General features: G+C 41.2%; 1 protein-coding gene across 9 annotated transcripts in view; it reads left to right on the top strand.

Moving 5' to 3' along the window:
• Nucleotides 1-2,464: 2,464 nt before the first annotated feature.
• The window catches only part of LOC129834225 (PHD finger protein 21A-like), a 46,928-nt gene continuing 31,737 nt past the window's right edge, over nucleotides 2,465-17,655 (top strand). For 8 of the 9 annotated variants that reach the window (XM_055898985.1, XM_055898986.1, XM_055898979.1 and 5 more), the window contains exons 1-5: nucleotides 2,465-2,729; nucleotides 7,741-7,796; nucleotides 12,297-12,395; nucleotides 13,612-13,644; nucleotides 14,418-14,483. In XM_055898985.1, coding sequence (XP_055754960.1) covers nucleotides 7,755-7,796; nucleotides 12,297-12,395; nucleotides 13,612-13,644; nucleotides 14,418-14,483 — 240 coding nt within the window. In that variant the 5' untranslated portion in view covers nucleotides 2,465-2,729; nucleotides 7,741-7,754. The remainder of the gene's footprint in view (nucleotides 2,730-7,740; nucleotides 7,797-12,296; nucleotides 12,396-13,611; nucleotides 13,645-14,417; nucleotides 14,484-17,655) is intronic. The other variant, XM_055898978.1, reaches the window with a different exon arrangement.

Here is a 17,655-nt window from a genome sequence, read left to right as displayed (position 1 = left end):
GATTCACATGCCGAGCGCGGCAGGTGTTTGTTTACACCTTCGCAGAAGGCAGGAATCGTGATTACAGGCAGATAATGGTCATACACAAGTAGACAAACAGGCAGGTGAATCAAAACTAGGGCTGAAGGCTATAACTGGTTTTCACAAACGAGCTAGGAAAAGGCTTAGTAGAGTCAAAACAAACAATACCTCACAAAAGCACAAACAGAATGAACTGAACTAAATAAGGAGCTGATGAGATCAGGTGAGTAACTAACACAGGTGAAATCAATTAACAAAAATGAGTGGCGCAGCAGTCTAAGGCACTGCATTGCAGTGCTTGAGGCATCACTACAGACCCGAGTTTGATCCCAGGCTGTGTCATAACCGCCCGTGACCGGGAGTCCCAAAGGGTGGCACACAATTGGCCAGGGGAGGGTTTGGCCAGGGGGGGGCTTTACTTGGCTCATCGCGCTCTAGCGACTCCTTGTGGCAGGCTGGGTGCCTGCAGGCTGACCTCGGTCGTCAGTTGAACGGTGTTTCCTCTGACACATTGGTGCAGCTGGGTTACAGGTTAAGCGGGCGGGTGTTAAAGATCACGGTTTGAAGGGTCATATTTCGGAGAACGCATGACTCGACCTTCGCCCATCCCGAGCCCGTTGGGGAGATGCAGCGATGAGACATCGTAATTGGATATGACAATTAATTTTTTTAAATGTACAAAAATAATTACACGTTAGTATAACTACTACAATCATGCAGTACAGTGTACAGTCAACAAGCAGTTTAGCAGTTACATCAGTGGGCCCTGGTGGCAATAAATTAATAAAACCAAAAGCTTACCTTGACTTGGTAGTGTTCCAGTGTTGGATAGCCATAGCCAGCTAGCTAACATACTGTAGCGTCCCTCTCTGTTTGAGATGGGTGTTTGAGTAGGCTAAACTAGCTAGCTGCATTCGCTAGCTAAGTGAAAGTGAGAGAAAAAATACAACGAAATCTCTCTCTCTCTCTCTTGCTTCTCCTTAATTATTATTATTTATTTTTTTACAAACTGTTCAACTATCGTCTTTCTCTCTCTTTGAGTCAACTACTCACCACATTTTATGCACTGCAGTGCTAGCTAGATGAAGCTTATGTTTTCAGTACTAGATTAATTCTCTGATCCTTTGATTAGGTGGACAATGTGTCAGTTCATGATGCAATAGCTCTGATAGGTTGGAGATCTTCCTCCGGAAGTTGTCATAATTACTGTGTAAGTATATGGAAGTGGGTGAGAACCATGAGCCTCCTAGGTTTTGTACTGAAGTCAATGTCTCCAGAGGAGGACGGAAACTAGCTGTCCTTCGGCTACACAATGGTGCTACCCTATAGAGTGCTGTTGAGGCTACTATAGACCTTCATTGCAAAACAGTGTGTTTTAATCAATTATTTTGTGTCGTGAATATATTTAGTATAGCTTTCATCTACCAATAGGTGACCTTTTATGTGAGGCAGTGGAAAACCTCCCTGGTCATTGTGGTTGAATCTGTGCTTGAAGTTCACTACTCGACTGAGGGACCTTACAGATAATTGTATGTGTGTGGGGTACAGAGATGGGGTAATCATTCACAAATCATGTTAGCCACTATTATTGCACACAGAGTGAGTCCAGCAACTTATTATGTAACTTGTGAAGCACATTTTTACTCCTGAACGTATTTAGGCTTGGCATAACAAAGGGGTTGACTCAAGTCATTTCAGATTTTAAAAAATTATTGTGTAAAAAAAAATAAAAACACAATTCCACTGTGACAATATGGGGTATTGTGTGTAGATCAGTGGCACAAAATATCAAATTAATCAATTTTAAATTCAGTCTGTAAGCCAACAAAATGTGGAAAAAGTATGTGCCTATTGGTGTCAGATAGTTTGGTCAAGTCTTACATTCATTATCAACCTCAATTCTTCTAACAAAACATTTTGTAAAAAAAAAAATCTATATATTTAACCTTTATTTAACTAGGCAAGTCAGTTAATAACAAATTATTATTTACAATTACATGTATTCACGTTAGTAAGTAACAATATCTGATTTGTACGTGTTTGTTTGTCTGACTATGATCAACGCTTCTGAATGTGGTATATCATTGCAAAGAGTTGAGGTATTTGTGTCCGACAATTCGTGAAAGTGGTCTGTTACTTTACATACGAAGCGTTTCATCAAGTCTACATCCGGGTATTTTTCCTAGGCAATGGAGGCATATCACCTCCGTTCCTTAGGCAAAGGGAAATAAATTCGCCGCACCGTCACATAAAGTAGATCCTCTACTAAATGCGATTTCATCTTTATTTATACATAGCATAACAATATACTGAATCGATTTAATACTTTAATGTAATTATTGAATCAATCAGAGCCATTGGTGACTTGTTTTGTGCTAAGTGCCGCTTAGTTTTCCCTGCCCCGTTCTCGCTCACTCTTCCTACGCGCATTGATGTGCAATGTGCTCAGGATAGGGGGGTGAATGAGATTGACGAAGAGTTCTTGTTCTGTATCTCAGTTTTTCTCTTTATACTCAAATTAAATAGTGCGAAAAATTATCGGGAAAATCACATCATATGCAATGGAGTGTATTTGGATATTAAGTGGATAAATACACGCTCTGGGCGTTTTTCGGTGAAGAAGTACTACGGTGTTTGTAAATATTTATTTAAATAATTTGTGTGAGAAGAGCAGGGTTGGCTGCTGCTCAAGTGAGTAAAAGAGGAGGGTAAGAACATCTCGGGATCTTTCTATTATTATAAGAACTTTCATTTCCATCTCTGCTACTCTCTTTTATTTGATTCATATTGTTGTTTTAGATCAAGTGTATTCGCATTTTAGTCGAAGGAAAGCGGTCGCTGAGCAATCGTTTTGTTCATATATCCATATTCTAGGAGTTGGGTGATATTTTATAAGTGCCTTGCTATTGGAGGGTATTGAACGTAGTGCGTAAAGGGGCTGATTCTAACTTGCGCTAAGCTTTACGCCTCTGTTATACAATAAAAACACCGTTTGCAAAGAATTTCAAAGCACAATTCTAATGTTTTTTGTTGTGTAGCGAGCTGCCGGACAGTCATCCATTTCAGATGGATAATAAGATGTTAATAAGTCAATTTGTCTGCTTTTTAGTTGAACGAATGCTTTGTTGCTTGCCCCCTGTTTCTTTTTCGTAAAGGAACGCTGTCTCGCGACGAGTAACACGTAATAGCGCCACAAAAGCGTTAGTGAATGCTATTGAGTAGGTTACCATTTCACGTAAAAGAAAAAACGGATCACATAAGTTCTTGTATTTTATTCCAAAATAGGTTTGACATGTGCATCCCCTGCTCTCGCGTAGTTAATTTGTGTTTCAAGTTTATACCATGTGATATTTAAGTTAATAGTGTAAAAGAACTAAGCGAATTCTCATTGGACAACCAACTTGCTATTTGGAGGAGAAACTCCAGCTCGTGAATGATCTTTAGCTAATTTAGTTATGCCTGCATCAAGTGGAATTCGATAGTGTCTCCTGGTGCCCCACATACTAGCCTACTCTGAGAAATAAGAATATTTACCTACAGAACAAGATATAACTAATTCTCAGGATTCGCTATACAGTTATTTCCCCCAAATAAATGTGGCCTAGCTGGTGAAATAGTGGGGGTAGTTGTAGGCCCTATTCCAGTCGAACGGCTGAGATTGGAACGCTTGATATTGTATCAGTATTTCTGAAACGATGCCCTTATTATTCGTTGCTTTGAGTGACAGACAGGTGCAGTGCCGTGTCTAGTCGGCCACTTTAGGAGTAGGACGTATAAGTCGACCCATCTGTAGCTTACATTTCTAGTTTTGCATGACGTTCATGTTTGGCCCCACTTTACATCATGTATTTAGACAGGTGCAGCGGAACTACAATGTAGTAAGGCTACTTACTCATTGTTGTACTCACTTACTGCACTGTTGGAGCTAGGAGCACAAACATTTCGCTACACTCGCAATAACATCCGCTAAATATTTGTATGCAACCAATACAATTTGATTTTATTAGACGTATGTAGGAATAGCCTGGTCTCATAGACTAGACGTAACATAGTAAACGTAAACCGAGAATCCAAATTAGTATGATATGTTACGTTTGGTATTGTTACTAAAGACAGAAGGTTACTTAAGGCAAAAACAAAAGTAGGGTGTGTGTATAACGCGAACATCTAGCAACCCAGCGGTTGCATGTTTGAATATCATCACGGACAACAATAGCATTTTAGCTAATTAGCACCCATCCAGTACCGGGTCTGACCCCCTTCCCACCCAGAACAGCCTGAAATCTTCGGGGCATGGATTCTATATTCAGAGATGCTGTGGTGTTCAAATGTTATTTGACGAACAGAACCGGAAATGAAAGTCATCTATACTGTTCCGGAACAGAACTGTTATTTTAAAAGCATGGGACCCGGTTAATAACATTATTTTACTTTCCTGACATTTTTTAACATGTCATATTCTTCTAAACCAAGGGATATAGACTATTTCCTTAATTGAAATGACTGGAACTCTTACAGACTTTTAGTAACCTACAGTATGAAAGAGCAGTGTACTTCTGCTAGATCATTTGAATAGTAGATCAGCTTCCTGAACTTCCTGTACACTAAGGCTGTGAATTGCCAGGGACCTCCAGATATTATCTTAATACTTAGGTCCCGATACGACATGTATTGCGATGCGACACTGCGATTTTATTGGGGTTTTGATGTTCCAAACATATTGCTCACTATTTGTCTGCTGCTGAGAGACAAGAGAGAGCATGAGAAAACACGTTTTGATAAGTCATGGAAGTAAAAGTGCTGAAAATATGTTGGCTAACTATTTAAAAAGAAGGAGGACAAGCTATAGGATGAAAAATACCATAGTTTTTCCGCAGGTACAGCCGACTAGCGCTAGCTAACGCTACCTACAGTGCATTCTGAAAGTATTCAGACCGCATCACTTTTTCCACATTTTGTTACATTACAGCCTTGTTCTTTTCCTCAGTAATCTACACACAATACCCCATAATTACAGTGAAAACAGGTTTTTAGATATTTGTACAAATGTGTGTGTGTGTGTGTGTGTGTGTGTGTGTGTGTGTGTGTGTGTGTATATATATATATATACATAAGTATTCAGACCGTTTGCTGAGACTCGAAATTGAGCTCGGGTGTGTCCTGTTTCCATTGATCATGTTTCAGATGTTTCTACAACATGATTGGAGTCCACCTGTGGTAAATTCCATTGATTGGACATGATTTGGAAATGCGCTCCCCTGTCTATATAAGGTCCCAACAGTTGACAGTGCATGTCAGAGCAAAAACCAAGCCATGAGGTGGATGGAATTGTCCGTAGAGCTTCGATACAGGATTTGGTCGAGGCAGAGATCTGGGGAAAGGTACCAAAACAGTTCAGAAGCATTGAAGGTCTATAAGAACACAGTGGCCTCCATCATTCTTAAATGGAAAAAGTTTGGAAAAAGTCAGTTTTTCACAAGACTCTTCCTACAGATGGCCGTCAGGCCAAACAGAGCAATTGGGGGAGAAGGGCCTTGGGACAGAGCTCCAGAGTTCCTCTGTGGAGATGGGAGAACCATCCAGAAGGACAACCATTTCTGCAGCACTCCACCAATCAGGCCTTTATGGCCAGACGGAATCCACTCCTCAGTAAAACGCACATGACAGCCCGCTTGGAGTTTGCCAAAAGGCACATAAAGACTCTTAGACCATGATAAACTAGATTCTTTGGTCTGATGAAACCAAGATTGAACTCTTTGGCCAGAATGCCAAGCATCACGCCTGGAGGAAACCTGGCACCATCCCTACAGTGAAGCATGGTGGTGGCAGCATCATGCTGTGGGGATGTTTTGCAGCGACAGGGAGACCAGTCGGGATCGAGGGAAAGATGAACGGAGCAAAGTACAGCGAGATCCTTGATGAAAACCTGCTCCAGAGCGCTCAGGACCTCAGACTGGGGTGAAGGTTCACCTTCCAACAGGACAACGACCCTAAGCACACAGCCAAGACAACATAGAAGTGGCTTTGGGACAAGTCTCTGAGTGTTCTTGAGTGGCCCAGCCAGAGCCCGGTCCCGATCAAACATCTCTGGAGAGACCTGAAAATAGCTGTGCAGCGACACTACCCATCTAACCTGGCAGATCTTGAGAGGATCTGCAGAGAAGAATGGGATGAACTCCCCAACTATAGGTGTGCCAAGCTTGTATCATCATACCCAAGAAGACTCAAGGCTGTAATCAGTGCCAAAGGTGCTTCAACTAAGTACTGAGTAAAGGGTCTGAATACTTATTTTATTTGTGATAAATTAGCAAACATTTCTAAAAACCTGTTTTTGCTTTATCATTATGGGGTATTTTGTGTAGATTGATGAGGGGGAAAAAACATTTATTCCATTTCAGAATAAGGTCTGTAACATAACAAAATGTAGAAAAAGTCAAGGTGTCTGAATACTTTCTGAAGACACTGTATAGTAGCCAAAAATAATATAGCATATTTACCTACTGAACAAAATAAAACTAATTTGCAGGCTTCAGTATATAGTAATTTCCCCCAAATATATGTGGCCTAGGTATAGGTAACTATCGATTTATTCCCCCATCACTAATGTACACCTGGACTGTGTTTTACCTATATACGCCCTTCTCCTGAAGTTGGCATGTTCTCAGTGATAGTGAGGGAAGGATATGAGGAGAGCAGGAGGACAGAGAGAGAGTGAAAAATGGGAGAGGGAGAAAGCCAGTCCACTCAGCCAGGTGGTGAGCCCATGTAATGGCTCCAATGTTATTATTGTTCTCTTGGCACAAGGCCCTGGCCGGAAATCAATCCGCCGGCTGGGAGGCTGTATTACTGCTGCGATTTGACTCGCTCTCTTTCCCAGTTTTCACTCTCTATGAATTGCTTACACACAGTGTACAAAACTAGTAGGATGTTTTGGGGAGTTTGCACATTCATCTCTTTTTATTTTCTTAGTGTAACACTTGCTACCGTCCCTCTCCTCGCCCCTACCTGGGCTCGAACCACGGACCCTCTGCACACATCAACAACTGCCTCCCACGAAGCATCGTTACCTATCGCTCCACAAAAGCCGCGGCCCACGCAGAGCAAGGGAAACAACTACTTCAAGGTCTCAGAGCAAGTGACGTCACCGATTGAAACGCTATTAGCGCGCACCCCAATAACTAGCTAGCCATTTCACACCGGTTACATTAGCATTATAGTTCACTATCAGAAATCAGTAGGTTACTTTTAAATAAGTTGTACAGAATATCAGAATCTGTATTTAAATGCCAATGATTATCAAACTGTCTTAAAAAAAAAATACTGTGTTTGTTTAATCCCATTACTGTAGACCACAAAATTGTCTAATGTACTATTAATACTTTAAAGGCCAACCAGGCCTAGAGAAGAGAGGGTAGTCCATACTATCCAAAACATTGTAGAGTGAGATGATGTAAAACAAAAACCCCCAAAAAACTATTCCAAAACGTTATGCTGAATCTTCTCTTGCATATCACAATCTAACGACTTAGTGGAGTAGCCTTTGGCCCTGACGTCTTTGAATGGGCTCTACAGTGAGAGAGAATAGAGAGTGGACAGCAAGTGTTTTGTGCCCCTGCTGTGGGTGAGGAAAGCCCATACTATGACATGCTGCTGGACGTTGTACTGCGACATTATTTAAATGGAGTGGCTTATCTGATTCCCTCTTTTTTTGTGTCACAGCTGCCACCCCCTCAATGCAAAATTGGATGGTGTTCAAAACTGAAGACTGTGTGAAGGTAAAGCTATGAACATTTATGGTGTGTGTGTGTGTGTGTGTGTGTGTGTGTGTGTGTGTGTGTGTGTGTGTGTGTGTGTGTGTGTGTGTGTGCGTTAGGGGTGTGAACGTTTAAATGCAATTGGGATCCTTAACACATAACTGAACATTTTAATCACAGTGCAGTTATCACAAAACATATGATTTTACATGTTATAGTCTAACTAGACAATAGGCTATAAAGGCCTCGGGAAAGTTGTGTAATTTAAATAAAACCAGAGAGGAAGATGTAAACTTTAGGCTACTTTGGTGAATTTGCGAGGCATATTAGATAAGACATTGAAAGTTACAGATAACCAAGACATACAGTGCGTATTCAGGCACCTTGGCTTTTTCCACATTTTGTTACGTTACAGCCTTATTCTAAAATAGATTAAATATTATAATTCTTTCAGCAATCTACACACAATACCCTATAACGACAAAGCGAAAACAGGTTTTTAGATTTTTTGCGAATGTATTAAAAATTAAAAACAGATACCTTATTTGAGCTCAGTTACATCCTGTTTTCATTGATCATCCTTGAGATGTTTCTACAACTTGATTGGAGTCCACCTGTGGTAAATTCAATTGATTGGACATGATTTGGAAAGGCACACACCTGTCTATATAAGGTCCCACAGTTGACAGTGCATGTCAGAGCAAAAACCATGCCATGAGGTCGAAGGAATTGTCCATAGAGCTCTGAGACAGGATTGTGTCGAGGCACAGATCTGGGGAAGGGTAAGAAAACATTTCGGCAGCATTGAAGGTTCTGAAAAATACAGTGGCCTCCATCATTCTTAAATAGAAGAAATTTGGAACGACCAAGATTTTTCCTAGAGCCCGACCAAACTGTCCAATCGGGGAGAAGGGCCTTGATCAGGGAGGTGACCAAGAACCTGATGGTCACTCTGACAAAGCTATAGAGATCCTCTGTGGAGATGGGAGAACCTTCCAGAATTACAACTATCTCTGCAGCACTCCACCAATCAGACCATTATGGTAGAGTGACCAGAGGGAAGCCACTCCTCAGTAAAAGGCACATGACGGACCACCTGGAGTTTGCCAAAAGGCACCTGAAGACTCTTAGACCATGAGAAACTAGATTCTCTGGTCTGATGAAACCAAGATTGAACTCTTTGGCCTGAATGCCAAGCATCACGTCTGGAGGAAACCTGGCACTATTCCTACAATGAAGCATGGTGGTGGCAGCATCATGCTGTGGGGATGTTTTTCAGCGGCAGGGACTGGCAGACTAGTTGGGATCAAGGGAAAGATTAACAGAGAAAAGAACAGAGAGCTCCTTAATGAAAAGCTGCTCCAGAGTGCTCAGGACCTCAGACTGGGGCGAAGGTTCACCTTCCATCATTACAACTACCCTAAGCACACAGATAAGACAATGCAGCAGTGGCTTTGGGCAAATCTTTGAATGTCCTTGAGTGGCCCAGCCAGAGCCCGTACTTGAACCCAATCGAAAATCTGGAGAGACCTGAAAATAGCTGTGCAGCGATGCTCCCCATCTAACCTGACAGAGCTTGAGAGGATCTGCAGAGAGGAATGGGAGAAACTCCCAAAATACAGGTGAGCCATGCTTGTAGCGTCATACCCAAGAAGACTCAAGGCTGTAATCACTACCAAAGCTGCTTCAACAAAGTACTTAGTAAATGGTCTGAATGCTTATGTAAATGTGATATTCCAGTTTTTTTTTTTTTAAATACATTTGCACAAATTTCTAAACCTGTTTTTCCTTTGTCATAATGGAGAATTGTGTGTAAATTGATGAGTAATACAAACTATTTAATCAATTTTAGAATAAGGCTAATGTAACAAAATATGGAAAAGGTCAAGGGGTCTGAATACCTTTCAGAAGGCACTGTATGCACACCTCTCTCTCCCATGTGCTGGGTCGCCTGCTCTTTCTCTTTGCTAATGATGCGAGATACAGCATACCATTGCTAGATGCAGCTTTTGATTGCCTAGTGCACTAGTTCTGACGTCGTCTACTTGGTGTCCGACCTGCCTATACTGTGCCCCTCCCCTCTCTCATCGTCCCTCGCTAGTTCGTTTTGAAAGATGCGGGCGTTTGTTCACTCGTCCTTTGGAAAACGGTGTGCACAGTCATTTTAGCTTGGACTTCATGCTAGTTAAAACTGCTTTCTCTGATCTTTACACACACACACATACACATACACATACACACACCAACTTAGCTGTCACAATCTTGACACTCAGAAATAGGAGTCAACACCGGGAGTCGACATGCAAGGAGTCGAGGAATCATTTATTTTTGGAGTCAATTCTCCACCACTACGTCATCGCCGTTAACAGTTGGAAAAATGAGAAAGGCAAGCGACAACAGCGAAGTCCTGTATGGCAATACTTAGAAGTTAAATGATAAGGTGGTGAAATGCAAACTTTGGTGGAATTGAGGTACAGTAATGGTATTACAGGTGCAACGCTTACCCATCACAAAGGGACCTAAACCTTTGCTGGCAGCAGCACAGCTGCATTGTGAACTCACATGGAATTTTAATGACATATTCTTGTCATTTTAATGGGAACCCGTAAAAAGATTGGTTATTTTAAACTTTAAGAAAAAATGTATTTGTCACGCGTGTGTGTATACAGTTGAAGTCGGAAATTTACATACACCTTTGCCAAATACATTTAACTCATTTTTTCACAATTCCTGAAATGTAATCCAAGTAAAAATTCCCTGTTTTAGGATCACCACTTTATTGTAAGAATGTGAAACGTCACAATAATAGTAGAGAATGATTTTTCAGCTTTTATTTCTTTCATCACATTCCCAGTGGGTCAGAAGTTAACATACACTCAATTAGTATTTGGTAGCATTGCCTTTTAAATTGTTTAACTTGGGTCAAATGTTTCGGGTAGCCTTCCACAAGCTTCCCACAATAAGTTGGGTGAATTTTGGCCCATTCTTCCTGACAGAGCTGGTGTAACTGAGTCAGGTTTGTATGCCTCCTTGCTCGCACACGCTTTTTCAGTTCTGCCCACAAATTTTCTATAGGATTGAGGTCAGGGCTTTGTGATGGCCACTCCAATACCATGACTTTGTTGTCCTTAGGCCATTTTGCCACAACTTTGGAAGTATGTCCATTTGGAAGACACATTTGCGACCAAGCTTTAACTTCCTGACTGATGTCTTGAGACGTTGCTTCAATATATCCACGTAATTTTCCTCCCTAATGATGCCATCTATTTTGTGAAGTGCACAAGTCCCTCCTGCAGCAAAGCACCCCCACAACATGATGCTGCCACCCCCGTGCTTCACGGTTGGGATGGTGTTCTTCAGCTTGCAAGCCTCCCCCTTTTTCCTCCAAACATAACGATGGTCATTACGGCCGAACAGTTCTATTTTTGTTTCATCAGACCAGAGGACATTTCTGAAAAAAGTACCATCTTTGTACTTTGCAGTTGCAAACTGTAGTCTGGCTTTTTTATGGTGGTTTTGGAGCAGTGGCTTCTTCCTTGCTGAGTGGCCTTTCAGATGATGTCGATATAGGACTCATTTTACTGTGGATATAGATACTTTTGTACTTGTGTCCTCCAGCATCTTCAAGGTCCTTTGCAGTTGTTCTGGGATTGATCTGCACTTTTCGCACCAAAGTACGTTCATCTCTAGGAGACAGAACGCGTCTCCTTCCTGAGCGGTATGACGGCTGCGTGTTCCCATGGTGTTTATACTTGTATACTATTGTTTGTACAGATGAACGTGGTACCTTCAGGCGTTTGGAAATTGCTCCCAAGGATGAACCAGACTTGTGGAGGTCTACAATTTTTTTTCTGAGGTCTTGGCTGATTTCTTTTGATTTTCCCATGATGTCAAGCAAAGAGGCACTGAGATTGAAGGTACGCCTTGAAATATATCCACAGGTACACCTCCAATCGACTCTAATTATGTCAATTAGCCTATCAGAAGCTTCTAAAGCCTTAACATAATTTTCGGGAATTTTCCAAGCTGTTTAAAGGCACAGTCAACTTAGTGTATGTCAACTTCTGACCCACTGGAATTGTGATACAGTGAAATAATCTGTCTGTAAACAATTGTTGGGGAAATTACTTGTGTCATGCACAAAGTAGATGTCCTAACCGACTTGCCATAACAAGAAACTTGTGGAATGATTGAAAAACAAGTTTTAAGGACTCCAACCTAAGTGTATGTAAACTTCCGACTTCAACTGTGTGTGTGTATGTGTGCATATATATATTATACAGGTTTATAAACTAATAATTAAATGTTCAATGTGAAGTGTTTTTGAAATGTCTACTTTAACGTCCACCTTTACTCAAGGTGATAGATAACATCTCAATTTTTACAGTGTTCTATGGCCTGATGCCATGTCATTGCTTTGTTATCAGCACAACTTGATTTCACTGTCACAAGTCTTTATGTTGACATATTAGTATTCTTGTTGAATGAAGGAATAAAATATCATTCTTCCTGGCTGAACAGGCTGAAAGCTGTCCAGGACTGAGCTTCCGACAGAAAGGATCAATGATGGAATTACAGACCCTCCAAGAGGCCCTGAAAGCGGAAATACAGGTTCATCAGGTAATGGGACTATGTGTTTCTCTGCTTTTCTGCCATTTAACCACCATTTGTTTACTCGCTTAACCTGGAAATTATCATCAGAGGTGTTTCGGGAGGAAAGTTGGTAACACACCAAACTGTGCAACAGAATATGGTTGGGTTTTTGTTAATTCACTCCATCATTTTCTTGCCCTCAGACTGCTCCATGAATAATTCCTCCTTAGACTCATCCTTAGACTCATCCTATCTGTCAATTTATCCACCGACCTTCTCTACTCTGCTTCCCCCTGCCTCTTCCTTCAGCGATTGTCCTTTAAGTATGGTTTAGTGTCGGGCTTGGGTCAGAAAAATATACTTCATCCTGTAAATGTATACTCTACACTCTTAGGAAAAAAAGGTGCTATCTAGAACCTAAAAGGGTTCTTTGGCTGTCCCCATTGGAGAACCCTTTGAATGACCCTTTTTGGTTCCAAGTAGAACGGTTTTGTGTTCAATGCAGAACTCTTTCCAAAAAGAGGTCTACGTGGAACCAAAAAAGGTTCTCCTATGGGGACAGCCGAAGAACCCTTTTTGTAAAAGTGTATATATACTCTGTAGTCTTATGAGTTGTATTTTCCTGCCATCCCATAATGTTTCTGTTTTGAGGTTTGGTGCATGATACCCTCCATCTGGTTCAACCCAAATACAGAAACCAGAAACATGAGGAAAACCTATCCCCACACATCTATCACTAGCCAGATGTGCTCCTTTATAGAAAAATGCAAACGGGGCACTTGTTCATTACTATGAGACTGATCACATTAGCGAGACCCACATGTTCAGTGTAGTCAGTATAGTGTTCCTATTCGCAACCACTGAATGTACCTCCCGGTGTGGCCCATCCAGTTGAGCATGAACCTCCTTGTTTGTCTGGAATGGATTGTACAGTGGGGAGCCATGAATGTGCTCTAAGGTTGCAGTATTGGAAGGTGCCTCTGGGGGCCACTGTGTCTACAGTTTGTATGGCTGTGACAACAAGAATGCATTAGGTACTGCAGCGTTTAAAGGGGGGTGAGCGAAAGGAACGTTCTCTTAGGAAACATGTTAAAAGCCTATTGCAAAACCTTTTCTCAAACCATTACGAAACATGTGACATGTTAGGAACAAGTGGCACAGCCTCTCTCATTGTAATATATTATGTGTATCAATGAATTTGTTATGTGGTTGTTGATAACTTTCTATGATTTCTCTCTCACAGAAACTAGTGTCCCAGATGAAGCAGGATCCACAGGTAAGCCCCTTCTGTCACCCAGGCGGTTGTACCAGATTGCTAGGCCCAAATACAGTATACGTTTTGGGGTTGACATTAGTTTAATTATTACAGAACAGTTCAGTCTGTTCAGAGGTTTTCAATCTTTTGAAAGAATGTAGTATCCCTATTACTCAATCTACACAGTTGAAAAATATGATTTAAAACCGCCTGAGAGGAAAACCGGGTAAAAGACAAGATATGATGTCCTTGTCACTGGGGCTCAGAGATTTTAGATGTCTTCCAAATTCCACCTCTTTTACTTTACTCTGTCAATTTTGAGAACGGCCTTAAACTCCCCAGAGCTCTTCTATCTCTGTAGTATCCGCCCACTATACTTTATCATCCTGCAGCCCTTTTATGAAGACTCTGCTGTAGCAGCAGCAGCAGCCCATCCCACATTTGAGTGGTGTCCCTACATCCCAGCTCTGAGTTCCCCCTCATGTGGCTGACAGCTGTGGCTGTGGTAGCCCAGTGATGTGAGGGGAGTGGATTATTCTTTCCACCTCACTTCGCTCGTCCCGTAAAAAACGGTGTGCACAGTCATTTTAGCTTGGACTTCATGCTCGTTAAAGCTGCTGTCTCGGCTCTTTACACCACACCTACACACACGCACACAAATACAGCACCCCGAGCTTGGCACACTCCCCACATAGCACGCACATCCAACTCAGCTGTCACAAATGAGCAGTTCAACACAGCTATGTATAAGGGAGCTATAACAAAGCTTGTTGCTCTCTTTCTTGTTGTTGCAGAATGCAGATTTGAAGAAGCAGCTCCATGAACGTCAAGCCAAGATCACAGCGCTGAGTGAGAAGCAGGTAGGCAACTGAAACAGGAGAGGAGACCTGTGGGTGGCTCTGGGATTTCATGCACCATCTCACTGGCACACACCAAGGTCTTCCCCAGTCTTACATTACTGCACTGTGTATTAAAATGCTAGTGGTTCTCTGCATGACAGAGCCTACTTTCACTTCCTGCCAGAGCTATCCTTTCTTTTCTTTTTCTCTGTTCTTGTCTTTTTCTTGAGTGGGCCTAGACAAGTCAATGTGGCAGATTGAAGAGTCCTGCATGCTACTGCACGTGATGGATGATTTCTGTAGAGTTGAGGGTGTGAGCCTGGGATCACTTTGAGTTGGGTTTTGTCTCCTGCTTGAGGCTAAGGGCTTAGAGTAGGTTTCTGACTGATCCAGTTTCATGGTACTAAAAAGCAGCACTCTCTGTGACGCTGTTAACATTCACATCCATTGACAACCATGGGATAGGTAGAGATAAGAGTCATTTGAGACTTGAACCGTTTATCGGACCGATGTACAGCAGTGGTGTAAAGTACTTAAGTAAAAAATACTAAGAAAAAATACTTAAGTACTACTTAAGTCGTTTTTGGGGGGTATCTGTTAGTGATGCACCGATTTTCCTTGCCCCCAAAAAACGATACCGATATAAAAAAAATTAGCAGCCTTTTTACGCATTCTAGTACAGGTAAATAGTTAACACACACAAATGGACGCAGCAGTCTAAGGCACTGCATCTCAGTGCAAGAGGTGTTAATACAGTCCCTGGTTCGAATCCAGGCTGTATAACATCCTGCCGTGATTGGGAGTCCCATAAGGTGGCGCACAATTGGCCCAGTGTCGTTAAGGTTTGGCCGGCGTAGGCCTTCATTGTAAAGAAGAATTTGTTCTTAACTGACTTGCCTAGTTAAATAAAGGTTACACACACACACACACACTGACCAAAAAGTTATTTTGTTGTCATTTACGTATGTCCCCATTACCAGTAAAACATAATCTAAACCTATTTCTTTCACTTACTTGCTGTGCTGTTTCGTTGTTCATTTGTTCAGTCGTCACATTCTCAATCGGATTTCTATGGAACGGCATTTGGGTCTTTGCCTGTCAAAAAATATACTATTTAACAGGTGTCCAATTTGACGTGTCCAATAACACGATTTGACGTGTCCAGTAACACGATTTGACGTATTCAATAACACGATTTGACCAATCAGGACCTGAAATATTACTGCACATCACATAATACTTTAACGCGTTCATTATCTTTTTACGTAGTTATTACACATTGATTACACTATCTCTCGTATTTCATATGTCACAACGATTCATCGATACATATGCTATGATGCTGGTAAAGTTGTCTCGTGCGCACCTACAGTGCTGGTCATAAAAAAAGCTAGTTAGCTCATGGATGCAAGCAATGTTCTTTCCCAAAAACATAGCAAAACGACAATCTGTTTCAGTAGCTATATAGTTAGCTTGCTACCTATATAGCTAGGTGTCATTTAAAATAACCCTAATTTATAAGACAGTTCTTAATTGATTCATTGTGGTCGGACTCACCTATGTGAAGCTAGCCATAATAAGGATTAGCCACAACAGTGGACTTTGCGGTTAGCCTTCAAAATAAAGGTATGGCATAATTCTACAATTTGTATTCATTTGCATCACTGTCAATGACATACTTTTATTTTGGAGGCAAACCGCAAATTTCACTATTGTGCGTAATCCTTATTGTGGCTAGCGTCACAAAACATAACCCGGTCCAGTAGAGCCTCGAGTTTCTAGCAACAATAGTCATTTTTAACAATGTCTACACTGTATTTCTGATCAATTTGATGTTATTTTAATGGACAAAAAATTTGCTTTTCTTTCAAAAACAAGGACATTTCTAAGTGACCCCAAACTTTTGAACGGTAGTGTATATATTATTTTTGTTGCCAACTTTTAATTCATTACATTCCTAAAGAAAATTATGTACTTTTAACTCCATACATTTTCCCTGACATCCAAAAGTACTCGTTACATTTTGACAGAAAAACCGTCCAATTCACACACTTATCAAGAGAACATTCCTGGTCATCCCTACTGCCTCTGATCTAGCGGACTCACTAAACACAAATGCTTCATTTGTAAATTATGTCTGAGTGTTGGAGTGTGCCCCTGGCTATCTGTCAATCTAGTAGTATTTTACTGGGTGACTTTCACTTTTACTTGAGTCATTTTCTATTAAGGTATCTTTACTTTTACTCAAGTATGACAATTGAGTACTTTTTCCACCACTGATATACAGTATATTTGTTATTGACTTACAAGTACAACTGGCATGCATGCAGGCTAGAGTTAGTGAATTTGCCCCTCAACCAACCATTAACATATTCTTGTAAGAGGCTTTGTTTTGTTGATTTGAACTGAACAGGCTTTTGGAGATATGATGTTTTTCCTCTTAATCACTTTGCTGCATATATACTTACCCTGTTATTGTGGTTAGGTTAAGTCTTGGGACTGACGAAGGTTTCTATTGAACTCTGTTTACAATGTCCCTGTTGTCTAATTGTCTGTACAGACTAAAGGAAGGGGTGTGATTTCTGTAGACGTGTCCCATTTCTTTCCACCTGTCACTTATCGATCGTCCTCTCTCCAGGCCCTTTGTCGGCTCAACCAACGAGGTTTTTAAAACGTCACATTTAAATGCTGTTTGGGAAAGGGCCTGTATTCACTTTCAAAAGGAAAATAATTGGCATGGTATTTGTGCAGAGGCCGGCGCTTTTGTTGTACCTTAATTGAGGCTGTTTGTGTTGCTGTATTAGTTTTGAGAACCCTTAAGCTTTATGGTTGTGCTATGCGAGTAGTTGGTCATATACTCACTGTGGATGCATGGGTATCTGATCTGAAGAGTAGTTTAACACCTATTGAGAGTTGTTATTTGAGAATCAAGGAGAACATTCTACTGGAATTAGCATCAAACCTGCATCCCCATAGTCCCATCCAGACACTGCTTGTGGCGGTGCACTTTCTCAATTTATTCTTATTTCCCCCTCAAGATATGCTTATTAATACAAGATTGCTGTTGCAGTCTCTTCTGTATTCACTTTACATGGAGTCAATGTCTTCATTATTTAACTTAAATGAAATGAATCCACACCTTGCGATTCCGTAAAGGAATCGTGTTTGAAATATATTTGTTACTCGCGTGTGT

The sequence above is a fragment of the Salvelinus fontinalis genome, chromosome 35, assembly GCF_029448725.1.
Source record: "Salvelinus fontinalis isolate EN_2023a chromosome 35, ASM2944872v1, whole genome shotgun sequence".
Taxonomy (NCBI): Eukaryota; Metazoa; Chordata; class Actinopteri; order Salmoniformes; family Salmonidae; genus Salvelinus; species Salvelinus fontinalis.
This window is presented reverse-complemented; position numbering and strand designations above follow the sequence as displayed.